We start from the raw sequence: 20184 nt of genomic DNA, 5'->3' as shown, positions 1-20184 counted from the left end.
TAAACACATATTACTTTAACTTTAGTTTTAAAATCTAAGATGTCAAAAAGTTTATTAATGATGCACCTATTTTTTAGAAGGTGTAATTATCTACAATCATCCAACCACATTGAATTTCAGGTAACGATTCCTACATAAAATTCAGATTTATTGTTTTTTTTGCTAATGAGAACTGGTTTTATTTCATTTTATACAGAATGCTAATCTTAATTTAAGGGTTCGAGTAATGGAAAGTGTAACAAATAGCCTTAAATATATAAATATATTTTTTCCCAAGCATTAGTACCCTCCCTATTATAAAATTCCATCCTATTTCCAAGCTGAATTTGTGTAACTTCAGCACCCAGTCTTTGGCTCTTATTCCACCCAAACTTCCTCCATCGTGCTTCAGCGCTGTAGAATAACTCACTAAAGTCTGACTGGTTTTAGAACAATTACTTCAGATTAAATGGAAGTTAAGTAGAGTGACTGACAACACTGGAGTATCTTTGGATGGTGAACATCCTTTGGGTTACTATTTACCAATGAATGTTTTTGCTAAACTGCACTGAAAACAAAGGAAAGACAAGCAAACTCCTCATATATATGATTATCAAAAATACCACAGCCTGTCTCTACAAATATTCAATGAGACATTTTCTCAGGCCAGATGGTTTCAGAGAGCTTTACTGAGCAAGAATACTCAAATATTTTCCAGGTACAATTTAAGTTCAGATTCTGACATCCTGTTGAATATTGCAGCGTTTGTCAAGAAATCACGATAACGGCTTCCTTGTGGCAAGGAGAGTGGGTTACGAAAGAACCTCTTTTGCCATAAAACACAAGAAGGATCAGATCCTTAAACAGTCAGAATTTCCATTTCACAGCAGTTTTTCCCAAGTAAGACCAGAGTGATAAATTCAATATTTGACCTGAGAATTCGTAGGGCAGTAAGGAAAGAATATATTCCATCCAATAATATTTTTAGCCTCTTTTAAAGTGAAGAGACATGTTCATGCTTAAATTGTTTTGAACCTTTTTCTAGTTAAAAAATAACTGAAGTCACACTTGGATAATGTCTGTTCCCAAGAAAAGAAAAATAATTTAAACATGCCAATTAAGAGGAGAGTTTGAACATAAATGTTATCATAACTGCACTAGCTTATATTCACAAACACCATCAACTTTCCACTGGTGGTGTTCATTTATTATTTGTACTACAACCATTACAATGAAAAAAAAAAAACAAACCACAAAATCCTACCCTCCATCAAGACAGAAGACATGTAGAAGAATTGGTCAGTTTATACTATGGTGCTCTTATGAAGGCAGACAGACAGACAGGCTGGTAGACAGACGTTCTTGCCTGCTCATTCATTAAGGTCATCTCCTGACCCGCGTGCCACTAAGGAAAAGGCAACAGCTGTTTCCAGTATCAGTGGTAAGAATGATGGAAGTGAATTAATCCACAGATGGAGACCAGCACCTGAAGGGACCAGTCTGGTGAGCAACAACAGTCTTTGCCTGAGAAACACGCTTAAATGTTACCATATGGAGCGCTAACAGAAGACCGAGGGGAATGAAAAACTCTGCACATCGCGTTATTGCCACAAAAGCTTAAGTATCGCATTATTGATAAGGATAACAAAAAGACTGGCTGCCTAGGAATTTCTGATTTAGAATTCATAAGCTATCAAATTAGTTAAGATGGCTTAATTAAGAGAAACTAGGTGATTAAATTACTGAGTTACACGGAAAGGTTCCACCCAAATAAAACAGTGTAAAATAAAATCACAAGAGAACAGATCTCAGAGATGCAAAAGACCCATTAAAATCTGAATCAATTCCCCCTGCATGATATATTTTTCAGACTGAAGATGCATCAGCTGTTAAGCCAATACGACACTTCATGTTAGTCAAGAGGCTGAAAAGCTGCAATCATGTTTTATTAAAATAACTACATATACTGGGCTGAGGGAGAGTACCGGAGAGCCAGAAAACAAGAACAATTAATTTAATGTCTCTGAATGCTTACGTGTAGCTTTTGCAGCTCAGATATCAGAATATAACTGTCCATCTTTATTTGAATGTATTTTCTACACGTGGCTTCAGGGTCTTTTTGGAATAACAGACAGGAAGAAACAGAGCTGCACTATCAGAAATGCTGAAAATAAAGCTCGAATATACTGAACAAAGATGGAGAACTAGACGGCAAATATTTGGAGATCACTGGCCAGTTTCATCTCTCCCTTACGAACCATAAAACTCACTAAAATAAGGAACACAAATGCTGGCAGTTAGGAAGCCCGTGTCCTGCAGCACCGAGGGCGGCACACAGCTGGCATTGCATGAGGGCAAAGAAGAAACCTCGCTTGACCACCCAACTGCCCATCGGGGCAGAACGTGACAGAGAGTTTTCACTCTGCCAGTTGACGGCCGGTGACGATACCTCCGAGGTCTTCTCTGAGCATTTTGCCACAGCAAGAAACTCCAGATTAAGTGAAACGGACGGTGTGACTACTTACTTCTGAGAGCAGGTACCTGTGGAAGCGCCGCGCTACGCGCACTGCTTCCCCGCGCTCTTCCGTCGGGTTTATTCAGCAGAAGCAATTTTAAGCCTGTAACGAGCGTGTTCGTGTTGCAGAACAAATCAGAGGTTTTCCTTGATTTTTGCTCCCTGAAGTGTGCCCCCAGGGTATCAGCTCTGGGATCGTCAGATTAAGAAGCAAGTGTGTGTACACGTCTGCTTCTAAGGCTTTTTTAGTGTTTACATTAAAAAACACATTTTAAAGTAGTTTTAGAACTAAGATGTCAATAGATCTCTAAACTGAGACTCGGGGAAGCAAGATTTCAGCCCATTAAGGCAGCCTTAAATGAGGAGGAAAGGTTTACATACTTTAAACGTCCTTTTACATTTCAGTTGGCGAAAAAAGCTTCACTCCAAAATGAAATTTTGCAGGTCATTTACTGATTATGATTAAATCACCTTCATTTATTGCCTGCCACATGGAAAATAAGCCACTGTACTCCACATGGGAGGTAATCTTAACTGCTTAACAATTTATTCAAATACTCAGAATTTAAAATAATTTCTGGGCTGTTCACTCATTAATAAGGGCTGATGGATGGCAGTTTGAGATATTATTTAAATATCTTTGAAATATAATTCCTAGTTTATATAGGTCAAAGAGGTTTCCCTGTTTACATACTCAAACCTGTACAATACGAAGAAATATGTATTTCAAGATGGGATCCTGTGAGGAGATTCAACTTCTGGGGTAGAATGAGCACCACACAAATACACAGAATTTTTCCTGCCCTATTTTCTTCATAATGTGCAGGTTCTATTAGCGGTGAACAAATACAGTCGAGGCGGCAGAAGGGAGCTGTTTTACAAAACCAAGTAAACTTCAGTAATATGACATCGCCTTTTTCAAGGAGCACCTTTTGTAATCGTTTCCAAGGGTTTTGTAAAATCTGTTCTCCAATCCCAGCTGGGAAACCAAGTCTTTCCCACTCCTTTCATGTGGACTCCGCAACAGGTGCTTGAGTGAGGAGATTTGGGTGCTGCAAAGCATTTTTCCAAAGTATTTTGCCCTTGTCAGGTGGTGCCAATTTGTGTAACAGTGTCTTGCTAACAAAAAGGAAGCATGCCATCATAATTCCAGAGCATCTTCTCTATTGGATGGGGGCAGGGAGGAAATGTTTAAGTACACCAACTATGTCTCTCTAATTAGGTCACTAATCACCATCCTTCAGAGCTCTTGAGATTCTTTTTTTCAAACCCCATATGCTTAAGCTTTAGAAAAAAGCTCTTTTCAGCTCTGAAACAAATAAAATGCTTTCACCATTCCTACCAGAACAATAATCTGCATACTTACCTATCACTTAGATTATTCCATGCATACATTTTTATCAGTGCACTAGCTGCTCCTCCCCAGTCTCCACTTGCTGGAGTCCAAGAACAAGTCACAGATCTCCTTCCCCACAGCCCAAGGGGGAAGCTCTGTTCTCATCTGCAATGATGTAAATCCTGAGCAACTTATTTATATCAGTGAAGTCAACCAGAGGTCACAGAGAGCTCTTTTGGTTTCCTTTGTTTCATCCTTTTGCTTTATCCATTACTTACATCTTTTAAAAACCAACAGGTGCCATAAACTGAAGTGTATACAGCAGAACTGTTTCCAAAATGATTTGTAGTTTGAAATCTGGCTTTAGAAAAATTCTGCACAAAATCTGTGCTGCAAAAACTTGTATTGGCTCATGGAAAGTAAAATGCCATCTAGTCAGATTATGAGCATTCAATTTTCTAAATTTAAACTATATAACACAGATCACTGAATTTTATCCAGTTTCTTCTGTGTTCAGCGCAATCACTCACATATGACTAAGGCATATTTTCCAAAAACAGCTAGTCTTGGAACATTCATAATTATCCCTTTTTACAATAGTGTTGCTGCTGTATATTACTCTAAATTAATGTGAACAGGGAACTGGAAACTAAACACAGCTGAAAATCCCACAAAATTTACATAGGTCAGAACTGTGGGTGCTGAAGCCGATTTTTGCCCTGTAACAAGGAGAGTTTGTATAAACACCACGCTACGTGCCAGCAAAGAAAGCCACCTTTGAAAACCTGAAGTATATCTTCCAGACAGGCCAAAAAAGCTGGCAAGTAACTAAGAATGTCATTAAAATGTAGCCAATTTTTACATGCCCCATGTAGCACACACATCGTGAGTGAGAATGGAGATACCTAGAAAAACAGCCTTGACGTTCTGTTCTATAGGTGCGTGGAACTGAGGTGTGTGTAGCAGAGACATGTCACACCCGCAGGTGTGTGTAGCAGAGATGTCACATGCAGGTGTGTGTAGCACACTTACAGCACACTGACAAGAGGGAAAGAAAATGGCAACAGGAGTCTGCCTAAATGTGCCTTCTACCAATGATTCTGAGATAGAAGGCAGTCTGCCAAAAATTAATAATTTGTATTAGACTTTTCACAGTTTTTTAATAATTTGTAGTCACACAGGAGATGAGCAGGCATTTACTCCATTTCAGTATGTTTTGTTATTTACAGTTTAATTTAATAACAGCCTAATCCTAGAAAGTGCTGAGCATCCACAACTTCTAATGACATTGCTGTGAATGGTACAGGTCTGCATCTCTCAGAAGCAGGCCCCCAAATCCATAATTTTCAGCTTACTTCACTTTCTGTAACATGTTATCTACTTTTCCCGAGACAGGCTGACGGACTAGGTGGACTATACTGAGTAGCTTCTGAAATGAGAGTAGAGTGTGGAGATGTGGTACCAAAGAGAGTCAATAGTTCTAAGTGGATGGAAAAATTGAAAGAGAATGGGTAGATGAGAGAAGCAGGGGGAAGAACAGCAGCAGAAAAGAGTAGCAGCCAGAGTAGGTCCAGATAGAAAAACCGTAAAGACATGAATCAAATAAGGAATTATATAGAGGCAGATTCTTAAACGATAGAAAATGTTATAGTTGCACAGAAATCTGCACAGGCAGAAAATCTTCACTCACTGAATCTCTTTTCCACAGATTTTAAGTTCTGAAAAGACAGGGGAGCAGAGAGAAATAGAGATAAGGAGAAAAAAAATAAAAAGACAGAACACTATATACAAACGGTTAAAAGTAACTGTATTGCTCTTTGGGCTTGGTGTAGTGTCCATAAAGTAGGCTTAATTTGTTTTGGTTCTCATTTGTGGGACTGACTGTACCTGGAGTTTCAGAGCAGTTGTGAGTAGAAGCTGCACCAAGGACAGAGGTGAGAGCTGCCCCAGTACCAGAAGCCAGCTGGAGTGGGACGCGAGCGCTCGTGTCTCCTGCAGGTGAGAAGGGCTGCTGCCTCAGAAGGGGAATTACTGTTGCCATTATTTTGTTATTTTTCTTAGCATAACTGCTGGCAAAGGATGCTTCATCTTACTTTGCTTAATTCTGGACAGCCAGTCATACTGAGTTATTGTTTTTACTTTTATATATTATTATAGAATTAGTTTTATAGCTGCTATTTCTCAATTAGTGTAGTCCCTTCAGGCAGCTGCAGCCTTTGATGTTTAGTTTCTTCCCAGATGAAACCACCATTGCCATCTCTAACTCTTGAGACCTTTTTTATACGTCAACCATTGTCAGCGCTATCCCGCATCGCAGGCTTTCTCTTTCCCAGCTTGCTTGGCAGAGCTGCTAAACGTCACAGTGGACCTCACATATCCGTGGGTGTTGAGAGCAGATAACCTTACCACCTCCGTCTTCTGCCACTCATTATGAATGTTTTGATCTAACTTGTTTAGCTTCTCCTTGAAATGACTATGCTTTTTTCATTTCATCACTGCCAAGTATTTACTGCACAAACTGATGAGTGTAAGTGAGAGACATCACAGAACGGGTTACACTTTAATGAGCCTCTGCTTTCTCCAGGCACAAGGACATTAAAAGGCATTTAAATGGTATAATTCTTATCGAGGACCCACCATTTGGTTATGAGCAATGTCCTTCATTCAGTGCAAGGGGGAACACGAGAAAATGCTCAGAAACTTCTCAGTGATAATTTTTGGCAAGGGTTGATGTCTAAATGAAAACCATAGTCAGCTGTCAGGAGGACACATGGAAAGAAACTCCTCACCTGTTCTCTGGAAAAAAAAGATGATTTGTCTTTCCAATGGAAAAACAAATTATACAGATGAAGAAAAATGTGGATTACAGATATAAAACATGGGCAACAGTAGTAAATCAGCTCCATTAGCACAAAATATAAAGCTTTCTGCTTGACTTAAAACCAGTACACGGAAACATGAGACTGAAGTAAAGTATTACCACTACCGTTACTGAAACTTCACATGAAAAAATCTTAAAGGAAAGCTCTGCTGTACACCAAAGTAATCATCAGAATAAACACAAGTTTTAGAACAGTACTTGCAACTGCACAGCATGTACCCAAAGATACTAACAGCAACAGAGAATACTGTTAAGGCATCCTTCTTTTAACACACATGAAATACTCGCACACTTACATACCACTACCCTCAACTGACCTAATGTTATCAATAAACCTGATTAACTCCAACATATATGCTAACATATTCTACATTTCAGATTTTTTTGACCTGCACTACAAGTTAAAATCTTAGTTGCACACAAAAAGACAACTGTCTTCAAGACAATCAAAGTCAGGTCAGTATTTTCTCTATGGCAAAAATAAGTCTGAAATTCACATTTCGTTCCATGGGGTCAAGGTAGAAAGTTTGATGAATGTCTTTTTAATACCTAGAACAGAATTTCCCTCATGGACCAAGATAAATGCCAGCTTCTTAATTATCTATTTGAAATATGAAAGGCAAACATATAGGCACTGTGTGCATTTACTCCAAAGGCTTGAATGAGATTTTTAGATATTATTAGCAAAATAAACTTGAAACTTCTCTGGTGGATGTGTACTTACAGTGCATCTAGAAAAAAAAAATACTTGATTGGGAGGATTTGAATGAGAGGGCTACTGGCTAAATTGAGAGAGTCTTTCCCATCTATTTCTTCTACACATTCCAGAAGCTGTAACTCCTTCTAGTACATGAAGTACATCCCTCCTATCCTTCCCCAGAACGCTGATACATGGGAACTTCAGCTCTCAGCACTACAATCCAACAAATAAGGAAGATCATAAAATATTACGTCAGCACAAATTGAAATTGAACAATTGGGCATCTCAGCATTCTTGGGACTCCTTGTAGAAGCCAGTGGGGGTTATCGAAAAGCAAAAGGAAACATGGCTTAAGAAAGGAAGGAAATATGCTTTTACCACAGTAAATTTAAAATTATTTACAAATAGTCATTGGCAAAAATGGAATAAAATAGCAGCTTTCTAACTAACCCTATTCTAGTAAGAACTATTAGCCCACCAGAATATAAATATTTTTGTGGTACCCTTAAAGGAGGAGAGAACAAAACTAAATTAATAAATCATTCTGCCTCCGATGTCTGAAAGAGTTGTGTGTTAGTGATGATGTTTTATACTTTAGGTAATTTTACAGCTACTGGCTTAATTTATTTACAATCTGCCACCAAATTACAACTCGTATTCGAAAGAATTGAACCTGTCTATTTAAAGGGTGGACGTTTGTCCCTTTTTCTTTTTCTTTTGAAGATGAGCTGAGCTTTCCTCCTAGAGACAGGTATTGAACAGTTCTTGCCTGACCTATGGATTAATCAGAATTTAAATACTGTATTATTTCAACAAGCACTTCTAATATCTGTGTTTCCTGCCATGAAATATAATTAGGGAAAATTAATTTACCAGGGGACCTCTCAAGCTTTACCTTCTTCCCCACTACTATTTGCATGGGGCGACATTCAAATGTAATTCCCTTCTATTCCAAGTATATCAGGGCTATCTCCTCTAGACTGCCTCAGAGCAGAAAACATCACCCAGCATTTGGAAAGTTCACAGATGTGACATTTTTCCAGTAAAACTGTAATGTAGCAGTCAGCTTCAATAGGTTTATCATTGTTAATGAAAACAATTGGAAATACACTGAACATCTTGCTTCATGACTTAAATCAGTCTCTAACTATATTAGAGATGCAAGCCAGTGCTCCAGGACAGATTATCTCCCCGTGAGTCTCCGATGGACCTTTACTGTTGGTAAATGCAACTGGTACTCACTCTTGTCAGGTAGGATAATAAATGAGGCACACCTCAGTTTACATCCTTTGTATTGGTTTTCCTGTTCTGTTCTTAACCTATACCATCCTTTCTTTTTCAACATCGATCTTGATTTGGAGGCCACATAACAATATTCAGCTGCAGTGCAATATTTTTCTATTCAACTTGAAAAAATCTTTTTGCAGCTGCATTCAAAAGCTTTGTGGGCTGCAGGCCAGCCTTTAGAAATCCCTGTTACGCAGGTTATCTGGAGACAGAAATGAAGAAACACATTGAATCATCTCTGTGGTAAATGCAGAACACCTTTTGCAATTGGGTTTTGAGGATTTTCACTGTGAAACAAAGGCCAGGGCAGACTACAGGGATGAGTTACAGAAGTATGTCCTATTTAACTCAACAGTGTCAGGCATATAACGTGCCCTTTATATCTATAGTTTATTTTAACACATATCAAGAAGACAGAAAATTAGTGATCAATGTAGAAGGGAGCATGAGGTTTCATTATAAATTAATGTAGGAAGACTTGGATTTCAATGATGAAATGAACATGAATCTTAAAAATTGTCTGTCTTTATGAAACAGATGAAAATTATTACAGTATATAACTTTTTGGTGACATTTTACTGCAAAGGGCATATTGTTACAAAATTTAGCAATGATGTAGCTAACAGAAATACTGCAGGCATAGATAAGATTATTTATGTAACATGATAAAACATGAAACATGGATGCGTTTGAGTCATCGGGTTGCAGAGTGGGAAAAATACTTAGCCCTGCTCTTAAGTGAACCCTCTTGTTAAATCAAGGAGCAGCACAGATGGCATTTGTTGGGAGCCAATATTCAACAACAGTAGTCAGTAGTCAAACACAGTTGTTTTTTGGTGCCCAGAAAGCTGGTGGAAATAAAAAAGAGAAAGAAGAAAGTGCAAGAAAGGTTCAGAGAACTTTAATGGGGGCGTCCAAGTAAAAACCATCCCTACAGTAACATGAGAATGCACTGATAACTGGATGAGTAAGTCACCTACTGAAAATGAAACTGAGTAAAAACAACATCTGTAAGTAGTGACATTGCAACACAGAACTGGTGGAAGATTTCTGCAAAGTAATTCTATTCCTCAAGCCAAAGCTAGAGAAAACTCATAATCTCAGAAGTGGCCCTGGCTTAATATTTCTGGAGGCCTGGAATTAAATTCAGATTCTGGGATATTTCTAAGATGGAATAAACACCTACATTGATCAACTTACATATATACATGATTGACTCCTAAGAAATAACCACTAGAATACAGAAAGTTCAGAGTTAACAGAAACAAACATTTGGCAGAATAACAGAATCTTTATCAGCTCAATGAATCTTGGATATACAATCATTAAAAAAAAAAAAATAAATCCCACACATCAACACCATACTGACTTATATGCGTAAAATTTGGGCAAACTGCCGGACATCACATTTCTCTAATGTAAATGTGATGAAGAAAACAGATTTTCACACAAAACTAAGGTCAAAATTAGGTTTACCTTGGAATTAAAATTTTAATCTTACCTAAGAAAATATTTTCCCATCTGTAAGTTTTCAACACTATTCTCATTAGACTTGCATAACTGAATTCAGATATAAATTACTTGCTATCTTTAATTAATAGAACCTATATTCAATCTTTGTCTTTTTGTTTTTGTTTCTCTTCTCTTGTCCTTCTTTCCTACCTTGCCAGGATAAACCATTCTGTTACATATACAAGCTTCAACTCTACTCATACCACTGTGATTTCCTTTAAACAAACAACAAGACAGTAAAGGAAAGAAAAACAGTGAGAACCACCTGCGAAATATTATAAATTCTAAACCCACCCACACGGCCTGTAAGTTATAAGTAAATGAAAGCAAAAGGATTCAAAGAGAGAAATAAAGTGGGTTTGGGGTATTTTTCCTCTATAAATACTGTGCAAACAGATGATACTAAAATCTTTAAGAAAATATTTTTATACTTTTTGGTTGTCTGCGAACAACACTTTCAATTTCCTTCTTTCGCTGAGAATGTTTTAACACCGGCCCTGTTACCTGAGATGTTTCTGATGGGCTAAATCTTTACTGGATGAAGATCACCTGATCTCAGCAGTGTGCAAACCACATTCTCTAGCAAAGGGCCATCAAATTTATGATTCTCCTGAATGGCAAATTTTCATCTGATTATCACTTTGATATTTTTGTTGTTTATCAGATCAAAGAGGTTATCACCTCCTGAATACGATTGAGAGAAACTGGTCAAACGAAGCAAGCTATTGCATTTTTCTTAGACTTGAGAAGTCTTCGTTATCTCATGTCATCACGAATTGATTACTTCCATCCGAAAACTTTCTTTGGAGAAAACAGAAAACCAAAGTCATATGCTCTATTCTATACAAACACCTCCCAAAGATCTTGTGTACTGATGCAGTTCGACTAGTTTCCATCAAAACTAATTCTTTCAGGAAGAGAAACTAATATTGCTCAGCTACAAACTACCTTCTAACGGTTAACTAGAAGGTGAAAGCTCCAGAGGTGATATCATGGCTCTATTGCATCCAGAAGAATTTTGCTGTGGACATGGTAAGCTAGGGTTTCACCCAGTAAATACATAAAACATTGAAAGTGATCTAAATTATTTTTACCTGGAAATAAACACAAAGCATAATAAATTCAGTTCAGTTCGTTAAGATTTACTATTTCATTTTTACAACAGATCTATCAGTATTCTGTAAAACTGAGCACCTCACTAAGATGTCAGTGTAAAAAAACCTACTCGAGTACTGAAATGCTTATCACTTACATAGTAACTGAGCACAACCCAAGTAAATGAATTAACTCCACTGCCACAGAATATACTGGAAGAAGTTCAAGATTAGAAAACACAGGATAATTTTTCTTTCACATATCTGCCTTACTATTCAGCTGGATAAAATTTAACATAACTGTACTTTCATTTATTATATGTAATAACAAAGGCACAAAAGAAATACTGTAAAGGTAAGAGAATGGTCCAGTATTTGCCTGAATGTAAAATAAACAAAGGATGCAATTATGAAATATGAATGCCAAGAATTACAAGTTCTGAGCCTGACCATAGAGGAAATACAAAAGAATATTGAAATATCCATTTTAAAAAATCCAAAGAAGTGTTGTGAGCAAAGGAGCCACCCATGAAGTCAGGTTAATACAGCTATCCAGATCTTACTTGGCCTGTAAAACTGCCAGCCTTGGCACACGTCAGACTGGGACCATGCGATGTAACTTAGAGCGGTAAGTAAGTTAAAATCACAGGGCTTAGTATGTGTTACAACCAACACTTCTGAGTGTTTTCTACTACTCAATTAATTTTACTTTATTACTTTCTTCCCTTTGTGCCTTTGTTTTCTACCAAAGGATTTTTTAATGTATTCATTCTTTTATTTATTTATTTATTTATTGAGGAGTGGTGTCTGAGAAGTCAGGCCTCTTTGGACAGGAAACTGTGGATTGGAAGCTTCTGTGAAGTTACAGGTTTATATCAAAACATTAAAGTTCATCATATCAGTTCACCACCTGCCTCTCACATCTTAATTTAGCTACTGACTCAGATAGAAATTACCACAAGCTCCTGAAACTTTTCAAATTATTGTCTGTAAAACAAATTTAAAATCCAAACTGTAAGCTCAACTGGTGGAAGAGTAGCGATCCTGTGTTTTCTTCTGTCACACAAGGACACCGCTATCTGGAACCTCAGCTTTCTCAAAGCATATTAGCTGTTAAAAACCCACTACACACTGACAGAGCAGCGAAGTTTATAAGGTCAAATAACGTTCACCTACCACAAACCACAGAAACAGGCTCTTGGTATTAGTAGCAGAAAGAGACTTTTCATGTAGACCTCAAGTTTGACCAACACAGAACCAGCTCTGGCAAGGAAGGACATCCGGCTGTCTGCAAGTCAAAAGGTGCTGCTCGAGTAAACACAACAAATACTCCAAGAAAACAGAGTGTCTCCACTAAACTGCTGGAGAAGAGGAGCCAAGGAAATTCAGGGAGATTAATAAAAACCAGCTGATCAGAGTTACTGGAGGTTGCAGTGTTTTTCTTTTAAAAGGGTTCTTAATCTTTCCCGACCTAGAGTACTAATGGACTACTACAAACTGATTAGGGGAATTACAAACACTTTAACCTTATAGTGATGAAGCAATAAAGACAGTAGACACTGCTCGTACAGCAATGAAGAACATAGTGTTTAAAAAAACCCCAAATTTCTCCTCAGCTCTGGACAGTCCATGCCCAGGGAGGTGAGAGCAGATCGTGGGCAGTGTTTGGCACCTGTCTAAACCCAGTGAAAATGTTGGAGACTTACTTAATGATTTTAGTTGTTTAAGGTATCAGTACTATCATCAAGTCCTGATAACAACTCACATGTGATTTCCATTATGATGTGGTTACACACAATTTTTGTAGACAAAATTAATAATGAAGCTTGTGATTCAAATGCTCGGTAGCAACACACTTTCTATAATAGCACATGTGAAATAACATTTTTACTTCTTCTGTGAACCAGTTATCCACCTGTAACCAGTCATTTACACACTATATTAATGCAACAGTGCTCACTTAAAATAAATATGTCCACATCATATACAGATGTGTTATACATACGTATTATGTTAGAGACAGCATATATGCATTGACACATAAATAGATACATACATGTACGAAAATAAATTTTATAGGCAAGCTAATAAAAATTGAGGATTCCTACAACTTTGTTGTAGTTCTTTAGCCCCCATGACTTCTTGAGTGTAGGGAAGCTTTATTCTGTGGTTGTAGGATTTCCTGCCATCGTACTTCCCTCTCTCTGTATCACCTCCTCTCACATAAAAGATTTCCTGCTAGGCTAGCATCTGTGTTTACATGTACAAATTTTGTATGTACATATCCATCTGTGTTCCATAGCTATGAAAAACAGTACTTGAAAGAAATTTCTTCAAAGTTTGAAGATTTCCTTTTCCACTTTTTTCTTTGTTTGGAGCCTGTGGTTCTTTGCATAGTTTACTCATTTTATCTTAATGTCTTTCATGACATACTTGTCCAGGCTATAAACTCCAGAACCATTCCAGACAGGCAAAATTCTGTTTATCTTGTGATTTTTATTGATGAAATATCGTCCACTACTTCTAATGTACGAGATATTGCAAGAAATGTCACCAGAACCTGAGCCCTCTTGCAGAGAGCAATATGACCAGCATGTTCGACTTGGTACTTCTGCAACACACATGCCACTTCCCTGACCTGTGCTGCTGCTTGGAATCTGGCTGCACTGTGAAGTTCTGCTTATCCCTCCCTGGAATAAATCTGCACTGGTCATTATTCCATGCTCGAGCCACCTGTCCTAATGAATAACGCTTCCTGTGTAGCTGTTTCCAGATATTGGAGCTAGTTACTCAAGCTTGAAAGACAAGTAGAGAAACTAATAACTGGTGCTCATGTTCCTTAAATGGCACAGAGGCAAAATATGGAAAAAGGAATCCATTGCCATGGCTTTCCTACAGTATCAAAAAAGGATTTGTGAGCATCAGAAGACCTACATCAGCATGAACCTGACCAGACAGACAGGTGAGCAGTACCATGACTGCGTTTTGGCTTAAATTTGGGTAATTGAATGCTGATTATAATTTTACTTCAAATTCCTGAAAAAGAGAGAGACTTACAAGCCAATCAGTGCAGGATTACACGTTATTCAGCAGCTGAAGGAAACTGAACCAACAGCCCCCCGACCTGATCCAGTACAGCACTAGCACATTTTCTCAGCTATTGTTATTTTTAAACCCAGAAAATTTTCAGTAGATGTGTTTGCATATTACTTAGCTTTTTGAGTTAGTACTATTTATAAAAGCACACTGGTAAATACACACTGAATGCCTTTGCCAGTCATTTCCATCAACACATCTTTCTGAGCCAAGCAAACTGATGGCTTGTGAGCTTTTGCTACTTTTTTTGCCAAACACTGCTGGATTGACTAGTTAAATTCTGTAACACAAATGCACACATAATAACAAACAATGCCAAAGAAATACACATTTCAACAGGCCCTGGAAACTTCAAAGTACGCTCTTCTTGTGTTTGAAGTTGAAACAAGTAAGCGATACTGTTGTCTCCCTAATTTGTTGATTTTGGTTTTTCTCCAGACCTGTAAAGACCAGTTCAGTGACATGCAGGAAAACAGAACGCATTTGTTCAGCACCTTGTCCAGCAAACTCCATGTTATACACAAAGATGAATCTTTTTGTTAATGCTATAGTATATTGAAGATGATTTCCTATTGTACTTATCTGCTGTGTCACAAAAAGTTATCTGCATGGAGATTTAATAACACCAATCAATGAAATTCAAATGGACGTTAAGCATACCTATAAAGTACCCTTATATCCAGTATGTGTATGTTTAGATTTTTTAATTCAAACTGACTGATTGCTGATGAAATTGAGTTAGCTAGTAGGTTTGCAGGGGTAATACCAGTCACTCTGCAAATTATTCCATCAAGGAAAAAGCCAGAAGAATAGAAAAGACTAGAAAAAACATCAAATGTTCCCCACTATTCCAATACATCAAAACTCGTTTTTTTGAGGTAATGGGACAAGACTTTGTCTGGTCTACATTTCTAAGCAAGACCCAACTGACGTTTCATTTACACAGTGCTCTTGGTTCATGCTTCTCCTAAGCACCAAAGCAGGCTCATTGACCACGTTCTCTCTCCAGCTCAAGTGCTTCTGGAAAGCAAAAGCATCTGCTTTCTAGTTTTGCTAGCTGGCTAGTTTTCCAGTTCTAGTTTGGCCACATATGGTAGGATAAAACCGTATGATTCTTTTTCAACACTGCTTATGACAATAAATCTTTTCTTTTTATGTGTTTCCATTCTCAGCATGTACTATAACCAGAGACCAATATCTGTAACCTAATGAGCACCTATAGCTACTTCTTACAATTTCCTGCAGACCCATTCAAATCAATGAAGCTTCTCCAGTTTACATGGCTGAGAATTAAGCACACTCCTTTCATAAACCAACCACCTCCTGTTAGAGCAGGGCAATCTAACAGACACTGCTTTCGAATCTTATACAGCTGCTTTCTGTACTGCAACAAAACTCCAAACATTAACACTGCTGTGCAATTTCTATTTATTCCTTTGTCATTATTGTCTCGGGCCTTGGAAAGAGATTTTCTAAAGGACATGTTGTGAAGGACATATCACATGAAGAGTAATGATTATGCTGATGTAGTCTATAAGCAGATTGACTTGCTTTTCTTTTTCCTTTTTTATTCTTTTTTTTTCTGTTTTTCATTTGCTGAAAAACTGTTTAAGGGAGAAAAAACAAACACTCCCCCCTTCCCCGCCCCCAATCCCAACTGTAGGAATGTTTGCTTTTTTTGGCAGCACTAATATTTATCCCTTACTTAATAGGAATTCTCCCTTGTTATGAATGTTGCTTTTACAGCTCGAAGATCTAAACATGAAGTATTTTATCAGTATTCTGTTTTTCTCTCCTCTCTATGCAACTTTGGAGCAGTGAGGAAAAAGCAAATATCAAAACAAAAATTACTGTCTTCGAGTGTCTGTGAAAATTTATGTACTAAAAAGCAGCTGTAAAATTTTTAATGTTTAAATTAATGTTTTATGTTTACAATAAAAACTCTCCAGCCATGAAGGGCTTTTAAAAGCTACATGCTAAATACAAGCAAAACCAAAGCAAACAATAACAGTCTTGTGAAACCCAGCTTCAACACATGAAATGGCAAATAAGACTTTTGTGTAGCCTTCGTAAGTTTTCATGTCTTGCTCTACAAAAAAAAAACCTCACAACCTTAGGAATGTCAAAGTTACAAAAGAGCTGGTTAGAATAGGAAGGCAAAAACCTGTAATTCCTTCATAATATGTTTTTCTACAATTTTGAATGTATTTGTGATGGTCTGGTTTACTCTTTTATTTGAATTGTGTTATAAATAAAACGGCTTCTCTCCTCCCCCATTTCTGCCAGCTGTAAGCACTCTGTCCTCCAATAAAGGTTGAAACAAATGAATAGGTTTAAAAGAGACCATTATGCACTAGGTAGTGCAGACGGAGGAGATGAAATGTTGCCAAATCATACTCCTTTTAAAATCAATAGGAATTCTTGTTATCAGACTCAATGGGAAGATAATTATGTTCTAAACTCACACGCTTTCTTGACAACGTGGTTTTCTTTACTTTTTTCACTCCTGTTTTCCTCTCAGATATGGAGAAGTCTCGTTCCAAAGTGCTCTCAGATTGAATAGCATTTTAGCCACTTCGCCCCGACATACTTGTGGCACAGGCTACAGAAGACAAACTCTTGGCACAAGTAACCTCAATTACCTGCACTGAAATCCAGCTGGAAGTTAACACCGGCAAGAGCACAGCCCACTCCCCAGCAGACATCTAAAGCCTTGATATGCTACATTCCCTCTCCACCCTCACACTCCTGGCATCGCTTTCTTCGCCACCCGCTCAGAGCAATCCCACATACTGAATCATTACCACCATCTTTCCCTTTCCCAGCTCAGTTTTACTTTGCAAGTCTCAGTGCAGGGAGACTGACTAAGCCCAAATATATCTGGGTTGAATCAAACATAAATCCGTCCCACAACTTGAAATGATTTTCAAAACCCCTGTCAAAGTAATTACAAAAGATGATATAAATAACTTCCCCTTGAAAGGTCTACATAAGGATGACCTGGCATTTACCATGTCTGCATGTTGGACTCCAATTCAGCCACTGGGGAGTCTTGAGTCCACCCCCATTAATCTCTCAATGACTTGCTTTTATAAACAACGTGTTGAACAACAACAAAAACATATGAAGCCACACCATCCTCTCAAGCCCAAGAACTAAGAGTTATCTTTTTCAATTATTTTTTTTTCCATACACAGACTTATGATGGTTCATAAGCCAAATCCTACGCAAATAGTTTTAACTCTTATCCACAGTGCTATCTTCATAAATTAATTTGTCGGCCTTTACTTTGTTCCAAAAGAAGGGATGCAAGAGCACTTTTTTTAACTGTTTCTTGTTAGAGGTAGTTAAAAAACTTACTGGGAAGCATTTAAAATAGTGAATATCTTTTTCTCTGCTTTTCTAGAAACAGAGAAAAAAAAACACCAAAAAGAACCAAACCAATATTTTCCTCATTTTCTCTCTTATTTTTTTGTAGCAGAAAATATTTATCATGTCAGGTATGTTTTTAAAGTACACATAACTCCACAAAATTAAAGATAGTCAGACAGTATAAGCATTAACATACAAGCTTCTATGTTTATTTGGATAATTGAATTAAAATTTACTACAGGTGATAACAGTGGCTTCACCTTCCTACACTTTAAGTCAGGTGTTGCACTAAGCACAACTGAAGGTGACCTTAGAAAAGGCCAATCCTGCCTGGTTAGTACCTTGCAAGAATAACTGGCAGAGTTGTTTGTAGGAAGCATGGACATAGTTCCTAGCTTCAAGTATTTTTGATTCTTGTCCATGCTATGAAACTTTGGAGTTGGATGATTTTGAGGACAGCAGTCTCCATTCCTACTGATCTCTCTGATAACTGATTTATCAGGACCTTAAAGCACTGAGACCTGAATTTCTTAAGGTTCCTCTCTTCAAGGATGAGGGAAAACAAAAAATGGGGGGGAGACAGGTGTGGGGTGTGTGTGCATATAAAATATATAAACACACATACATACAGTTAAACATTTGAACAAGATTCTGCAGAGAACTTATCCAATTATTACTGTAAAGATCTTGAAAGAGAGTTTCCAAGGACTCTTTCTAGAAAAACTATAGAGAAATTTTGTCCAAGTCCATCCCAGTGGAGATGGGTCTGGAGAAAATCCAGGTCCTAAATATGGCTTTTCATGAAGAGATCTCATAGCTATTTAGAAAGTGAGGTAGCACTACTGCAGTGAACATATTTAAGAACATGTATTTAGATTATTTCAAAGATGCTCTTTGCATATTTAGCACAATCCTCTCCCTCCTTTTTTCACAATTTGCATGACTAGCTTTTTGAGACTATCTGTGCTTAGCTCTTCCTTCAGTCTTTGTGTATCCACAATTAATTTCTCCGTAATCATGATTAATCATTTTTTAAACACGCCAAATATATGCACTGCTCTTCTGTACAGAATCATAGAATCATAGAATCATAGAATCGTTAGGGCTGGAAGGGACCTTCAAAGGTCATCTAGTCCAACCCCCCTGCAAGGAACAGGGATATCTCCAACTAGATCAGGTTGCTCAGGGCCTCATCCAACTGGGCCTTGAACGTCTCCAGGGATGGAGCATCCACCACCTCTCTGGGCAACCTGTTCCAGTGTTCTACAACTCTCATGGTAAAAAATTTTTTCCTAATATCCAACCTGAATCTACCTCCCTCTATTTTAAAACCATTACCCCTTGTCCTATCGCAACAGGCCCTCCTGAACAGCCTCTCCCCATCTTTCTTGTAGGCCCCCTTGAGGTACTGGAAGAATATGAGATATTCCTATTGCAGAACGTCTGCTGAAAACAGATGAGGACTTCAGACATTTTGTTAGTTTTATCAGTTCATATTAAGTCTGTGACAAGCAAGTCAATTACATTAAACATCAGGTAAATAAAGATTAAGACATCTTGGCTTTAAAGCAAACCAAGGGAAGAAAAATAATTAAATTTTATTTAGTTTTCTCCAAATTCGGAAGTGCTCATGCAAGTTTCTTCTACAGTTTGCAACTTGGAATGAATACAGTTTGACAGAAACAAGATACACGACTGATAGCAGCAGGGAACAGAAACACAGTGTGCATTCCCAAACAGCCACATTACTGGTGGTAAAGGATCAGCAGCCCTTTAGATCCAGTGAACGAGGAAACAAAGCTAGGGGTAGCATAAAAAGATAAGAAGCAGTGACATTTTAAAAGAAACTATCCCTGTATGGTCTTGTCCATAGCTATAACTCTAGAAAAGAGCTTCTTTTCTAACACACCCTCCAGGATTATAAAAAGGCAGAGATATCACGCTATATATTAAAATTAGTATTTTTTGGCCTTGGATAGTTTCAGATCGGGCTCCTCATGTCCTGGACATGATTCAAATAAGCAACTTCTCCATTGGGTAATTTAGCCTGCTCAGATATCTGGTAGCTAAGATGTATTACCTCATCATTTTAGTTAAAATTTACAAAATTAGGTTTGGACAGTGGAGAGGAACATCAAGATCAGTTGCAGCACTTCTACAGTATAATGGAGAAGTGAAACAGATTTGAATAGACTAATTCTTAACTACTATATTAGATGAAAAACAAACAGACACGATTAAACCTCAGGGACAGGACTACCTGGACTTTCTGAAACCTCCCTACAGCAATGATTTCAAAGTACAAATGGGATATTTTTACTTACTAAAGAAGGAATTTCACAAGCATGCTAGTTCAAAAGGCTCAAAACAGCTAAAAATTTATTTATCAAAATCTATACTTAGAATTATCAT

At 37.6% G+C, this 20184-nt stretch overlaps 1 protein-coding gene across 2 annotated transcripts in view; it reads right to left on the bottom strand.

Moving 5' to 3' along the window:
• The window catches only part of WWOX (WW domain containing oxidoreductase), a 528024-nt gene that overhangs the window by 223612 nt on the left and 284228 nt on the right, over nucleotides 1–20184 (bottom strand). The window contains exon 10 of one of the 2 annotated variants that reach the window (XM_086620786.1): nucleotides 12488–12588. The exons of the other annotated variant lie outside the window; for it this stretch is intronic. Within the exon in view, the coding sequence (XP_086476912.1) occupies nucleotides 12488–12588 (101 nt within the window). The remainder of the gene's footprint in view (nucleotides 1–12487; nucleotides 12589–20184) is intronic. 2 annotated transcript variants of the gene reach the window in all.

This window comes from Tauraco erythrolophus, chromosome 15 (genome assembly GCF_009769465.1).
Source record: "Tauraco erythrolophus isolate bTauEry1 chromosome 15, bTauEry1.pri, whole genome shotgun sequence".
Taxonomy (NCBI): domain Eukaryota; kingdom Metazoa; phylum Chordata; class Aves; order Musophagiformes; family Musophagidae; genus Tauraco; species Tauraco erythrolophus.
The sequence above is the reverse complement of the archived record's forward strand: the minus strand, read 5'-3'. Positions and strand labels throughout refer to the sequence as shown.